The sequence below is a fragment of the Chlorella variabilis genome (assembly GCF_000147415.1).
Source record: "Chlorella variabilis unplaced genomic scaffold CHLNCscaffold_8, whole genome shotgun sequence".
NCBI lineage: Eukaryota > Viridiplantae > Chlorophyta > Trebouxiophyceae > Chlorellales > Chlorellaceae > Chlorella > Chlorella variabilis.
Window position 1 is genome coordinate 1,172,410 of NW_005435080.1, and position 5,721 is coordinate 1,178,130.

At 70.5% G+C, this 5,721-nt stretch overlaps 1 protein-coding gene across 1 annotated transcript in view; it reads left to right on the plus strand.

The window, feature by feature from the left end:
• The first annotated feature begins 4,599 nt into the window (after positions 1-4,599).
• Positions 4,600-5,721, plus strand: part of CHLNCDRAFT_30844 (hypothetical protein) — a 3,028-nt gene continuing 1,906 nt past the window's right edge. Inside the window, exons 1-3 of the mRNA XM_005848260.1 lie at positions 4,600-4,739; positions 5,003-5,212; positions 5,447-5,586. Of these exons, the coding sequence (XP_005848322.1) occupies positions 4,633-4,739; positions 5,003-5,212; positions 5,447-5,586 (457 nt within the window). The 5' untranslated portion in view covers positions 4,600-4,632. The remainder of the gene's footprint in view (positions 4,740-5,002; positions 5,213-5,446; positions 5,587-5,721) is intronic.

A 5,721-nucleotide genomic window follows, 5' to 3' on the forward strand; every position in this document is an offset into this window, starting at 1 on the left:
CGTGTTTGGCCCCGGGCGCATGCCACGCCCCCCCTGAGCAGCTCACCCAGCAGCGCCTCTGCCGCCAGCATGCGCATCGGCGGCTCCTGGTGGTCCAGCTGGGTGATCATGATGCCCAGCAGAAGCTGGTGGGCGGGCTGGGAGCGCATGCGGGCGCCCACGCAGCCGATGATCTGGGCGCAGCGCAGGGAGGGCGGGGCGGGGAAGGGGTGGGAAGGGGCAGCTGGAGGGCTGGGTGGTCAGGGGAAATGGGAGGAACATTGCAAGTGCTGGTCTTTGGGGGAAGCAGGGCAGCATGCCTTCAGGCTGGCGGTGCAGGGCCTGCGCCCCCGCCGCCCACCTGCACCAGCCCCTCCCGGATGCTCTCCCCCGTGCTGGCGCTGCCCGCCCTGTCGCCCGCGGTGGCGGCCGCCTCCAGCTCCTCACGCAGCGCTTGCAGCATCTGCACCATAAAGGGGCAGGGCGCTGCTCGGGATGCGGTGCCGGGCCGATAGGGAAGCGTGCAGGCGCGGTGGGCCCGCCAGCTGGACTGCGGTACTGCAGGGTGTGCAGGGCAGGCAGTACTTGCCTGCGCCTCGTACTGCTCCACTTGCACCTCCCTGTCCCTGCTGTGGATGGGGTGCTCGCCCTCGTGCCACATCGTCAGCACCACCTGAGGCTCGGCAAATAGCGCCGCGCGGCGCAGCACCGCGCCGCGCACCAGCGCCTGCGGACTGGCCGCGCAGCGCAGCAGCCAGCGCACCAGCGGGCGGCTGTGCTCCAACTGGCCCTGCGTGCCGCGTTGCAGGAAGCCGGCCACCGCATCCACCAGGGCCGCCTGCAACCCAAGCGGGGTGCCAGCCGCAAGCAAGCACAGCTTCGATCACCCCGGCTGTGGGCTTGGGGCAACGACGGCATTGCAACTCCAGTTATCAACAGCAAGCTTGCAGCCCAGCCCAGCAAAACGTGGACCCAGCCAGCCTGCCCGGCCAGGCTGCGACATGCCGCGCGGGAGCCGCGCCGCGCCACCCACCTGGCCCTCGGCGGGCATCTCAGCGGCGACCAGCTTCTCCAGCACCAGCCGCACCCATTCCGAGGAGGAGGCGGTGAGTGTGGGGTGGAAGTCTGCGCCTTCGGCGGCCACGGCGGCTGCCCTCCCGCCACGCTGCAGCACGCGGACGACCCCGTATGCGCCGCCGCTGCCGGGGCCGGCCACGGCGGCGGCCTCCACGGCTGCCAGCGCCAGCTGCACAGGCTCGTGGGCGTGCCCCAGCACGCAGCACAGGCCGCGGGTGGCCGCCGCCAGCAGCTCCTGCTGCCGCTCGGGCGGGCGCTGCCCCACGCCGCCCACCAGCTGCTGCAGCGCGGCCACCAGCGGGCTGGGCGGGTGCGGCTGGTGGTGGTGCTTCTGGCGGCGCCCGCCCTGCGTGGCGCGCGGCTGGCTGCCCAGAAGGTGCTCCCTGCTGGCGCCGATGCAGCAGGCCGCGGGTAGCAGCACCGCAGCAGCCACGGCGGCCGTCGGACCGCCCCCGCCAGAGCCGTCCTGCTGCTGCAGCTCCTTTTGGAGCAGCTCAAGAAAGTCAACTGGATCCAGCAGCTCCGCCTGCAGCGCTGCCAGGGCTGCACACAGTGCCAGCGCCCTGCTCTCCGCTGCCACGTCAGCGCCAGCTGCAGCCAAGGGCGCCTCCGCTGGCCAGCACCGCTGCAGCAGCGCCAGCAGGTGCGGCGCCGGCAGCGCCGCCAGGGCCGCAGACGCTGGCACCGCCCCCGCCGCCGCCTCCGCCAGGCCGGCTTGCAGCGTGGCCAGAGTGAGGCGCAGCAGCGCCGACAGCTGCTCGCCCTGGCCGTCAAGGTCCAGCCGCCGGCTGCCCGGCCGCGGCTGCAGGGCTGCGGGCAGCACCGACAGGGCCAGCGCTGTGGTCTCACGTGGCGCCAGCGGGGCCAGCAGGCCCAGCAGGGAGGCCAGCGCCTCGGCGCACGCCACGCCCGGCTGCTGCTGCCGGCACATCCCCTGCAGCTCCGCCGCCAGCTGGGCCGCTGCTGCCGCCACATCCTTCAGGCCGGGGCCCGGCGGCTGCAGGCGCCGGGCTTCCCCTCCTGCGGCCGCCTCTGTCTGGGAGGAGGCGGGGCGCAGGGGGCTGATGCGCACACGTCGCCGCTTGCGGGCGGAGCGGCCCACCTCCTCCTGGGCATCCCCATCCGCTGGCGCTGCCACAGCCTGCGGGGGGGTGGCCAGCAGGCAGGCTTGGAGCGCATCGCAGTTTCCAGCATGCAGAACGCATCATGCTCCTGCAGCTGCTGCAGTCGAGCAGCATGGTACCATGTAGCCCCCTACCTCTGTCGCCAGGCGGGCGTCCCAGGCGGCCTTCACAAAGGCCGCGCCGACGGCCTCTGCGCCGCACAGCTGCTGCTGGAGGTGCAGGTAGAGCTCCAGGCACTGGAGCAGCAGCTGGCGGCAGGCAGGCGTGGCGAGCGGGAAGGCAGCCAGCAGGCGGGCGCAGCTGTCCTCCAGCAGCAACGGCTGCGCCAGCAGCGTGCCGCGCACCAGCTCGCACCACTGCTGCTGCAGGCCGGCCGGCAGGCGCGGCGAGGTGGCGGCGGCCACCGCCAGGCTGTGGATGCGTGGCATGAGCAGGGCGGTGGCCGAGGGGCGGGCGCTGGCGAGGTCGTGCAGCATGCGCAGCAGCGCCAGCAGCTGCTGCCACCATTCGCGCTGCTCCTCGGCCTCTGCCACCTGCTGCTGCTGCTGCTGCTGCTGCTCCGCTGCGAGGCGCTGCGTGGCCAGGCCCAGGCTGTCCAGCAGCAGGCCCAGGCTGCAGGGCGCCAGCGGGGCGCTGTTCAGCGCTGCCGCCAGGTACCGCATGGCCGACGCCTGCAGCCTCGGGCGGCTGCTCAGCAGCAGGTTGCGGCCGACATGGAGGCGCGGCGAGGTCAGGCGGGAGGCCAGGCCCAGCGGGCACAGCGTGAGGCACTGCGCCATCATGCGCAGCAGGGCGCCCAGCAGGCCCTCGCACGCGGCGCTGCTGTCCAGGCGCAGCTCAAGCGGCGGCTCGGCAGAGTCGGTGCCGCGCAGCGCCCCGGCAAAGCACGAAACGCTGGCGCTCAGCCCCGGCTGACTGCTCAGCACGCCCGCCACGTCCCACACGTCTGCGGGCGGGCAAGCGGCCGGAGGGGGATGGCTGGATCAGCGGGACAAGTGAATCAGGAGGTTGCTGACAGCGAGCAGGCATGAGATCCAGCAGAGGAGGAAACTGGCTGGCAGGGCTGAGGAGGCACCAGGAGGGGCTGCCCACAGGACAGCTGCAGACAGCCGGCGGCAGACTGCCCGGGAAGAGCCTGCGGATGAAGGCGCTGCCCACCCCTGCCCATCCCCTGCCCACCATCAAACAGTGCGACGGTGCCGCGAGCCAGCGACGGCAGCAGGCTGGGGGCGGTGGAGTGGATGAGGCCGAAGATTTGGCAGACGCGGTTTGTGACGTCTGGGTGCAGGGGCGCCAGGTCGGCACGGGCCAGCAGCGGCAGCAGCCGCTCCAGCACCACGGGCAGGGCGCTGTGGCCGTCGCCGCTGAGCAGGGCTGGGGAGCGGGAGAGGGCGATGGCCAGCAGCTTGAGCATGGAGGCAACATCCTTGAGTCCTGCAGGGCAGGCAGCCCAACAGGGCCGGCAGCAGGGCGGGCGTCGGTTGACGGCGAGCGGCATGCGCCCAGGCAGCGGCATTGGCCGGGTGGGCCCCAGGGCAGGTGCTGATTGGCCCTGTACATCAAATACTGAATGCCCGGCCACCAAATGTTGGCTGGTGCAGGAACAGAGGGCCAGTGCCCTCCTCGCTCGAAAAGGGCGGCGGCAGGCGGCGAGTGGTGCAACCCGTCGCCTCAGGCCCCCCGCTGTACCCCTGAATACCTCACTCGCCTGATGCGCTGTCAATCGTGTCCAGCACGGCCAGCAACACGGTGCGGAGGCGCGAACGCAAGTCGGCGTCGCTGGCCTGCGACTGCGAGCCGCTGTCCTCCCCTTGGGCATAAATCTCGCCGATCTGGGCCACGAGGAGCTTGAGGTCGGGCCGCTTTGGGCCCTCCATCGTCACCGCCCGGCTCCAGAGGCGAGAATTCGCGTTCCTAGTGATCGGGGGACCTCAGCATAGCGGGTGAGGCTGGGAGAGTGATGGCTGGAAGCGCAGGATGACAGATGAGGCAGAATGGCGTCATGCAGAGGAAGGCGCTCGAGGGGCGGACGCACAGCGCGGCCCAGCAGGCGCCGCCGCTTAGACTGACCCTCCCCCATAATTTGACTGGGGCGAGCAGAGGCCATCATATTTTCATGCAATCCATACCACACATCCCTTAATGCTCTTGGGGCGGCTACAGCCATCCCCACCGCATATCACGCCGTTAAAGAGTGGAGACGGCTCTCAGCTGAGAGCCAAGGGATCTCAAATGCTCCCTGGCATCAGGAGGACAGCATGCTGACATCATTGGGGGTTGGCTTGGTTGTGGACGTGTGCAGCAATCCCAGATGCAACCCGCCGCGCGCTGCATCAGCGGCTATGCCACGCCGCTGGGCCACCCCATCCCGCGATCGAAACACACAGCTCTCTGTGCTCTGTTGCTTGCTAGTATCGGTCCCCAGGCATCTCTGCTTGCGTTGCTGCCCACAATGGCGGACTCAGCGCCGCCCGAGCAGCAGGTCCCGGCCGAGGCCTCGCCTGATGTGGAGCAGATTACTTACAAAATCTCTGAGTTGCTGAAAAAGCCGGATGCCGAGTGAGCGCGGCCTGCATGTCTGGCTTGCATGATGAGACTTGCAAGTGGGAGTCCTGCTGCCCGCATGGCCCTCCCACTCGCAATTCGAGGCCGCATTCATGCAACACGCGGGCACGCTCCATCGCCGCCAGCAGGCAGACTCCCCGCCGCCGCTGCTCCCTGCCGGCACCGCCGCCGCCGCCGCTGCACTGCCTCGGGTCAAGAGCTGCGCCCGGGTGGCACCTCGTTGCCTCACTCGCCCTGCCAGCCGTGCCTGCCCGCAGGCTCACACTGGACGAGAAGTTTGCGCTGTGCCGGAGCGTGGGGGAGGAGTGCATCCAGGAGGCGGAGCTGCGGCGGCTGCTGGAGAAGAAGCCGCACATTGTGGCGTACGACGGGTTTGAGCCCTCGGGGCGCATGCACATCGCGCAGGGCGTGCTCAAGGCGCTCAACGTGAACAAGCTGACCAAGTGCGGCGTGACCTTCAAGTTCTGGTGAGGGCGGGGTGGCGGGGCAGGGCGCGAGGATGGGGCAGGAGCCCCGCAGCAAGCCTAGGGCCGGCAGGCAACCAAGCACAGAGCGCCGCTGCTGGGCCGAGGAGCGCGGAGGACTGATGAAGTTGATCCCCCGCCCTCCGCCTCCGTCCAGCGCCCAGCGCAATGCCGGCCCCGCCCTGTCCCAGCGTCACCCTCGCCCGCCGTCCCCTTCTCGCCGCCGCCGCCGTGCAGGGTGGCCGACTGGTTTGCGCAGATGAACAACAAGATGGGCGGCGACCTGAAGAAGATCCAGGTGGTGGGGCGCTACCTGGTGGAGATCTGGAAGGCGGTGGGCATGAACATGGAGCGGGTGGAGTTCCTATCATGCTCAGGTGGGCGGGTGGCTGTGGTGGGGTGGTCGGGGTGGCAGCCTTGGTGGTGTGGTGGGTGTGGTGTGGCGCGTGGGATGGCGTGCGGCGGCGAGGGCGTGTGTGTGCAGGAGGCGGGCTGTGCGGAAGCTGCGGGAG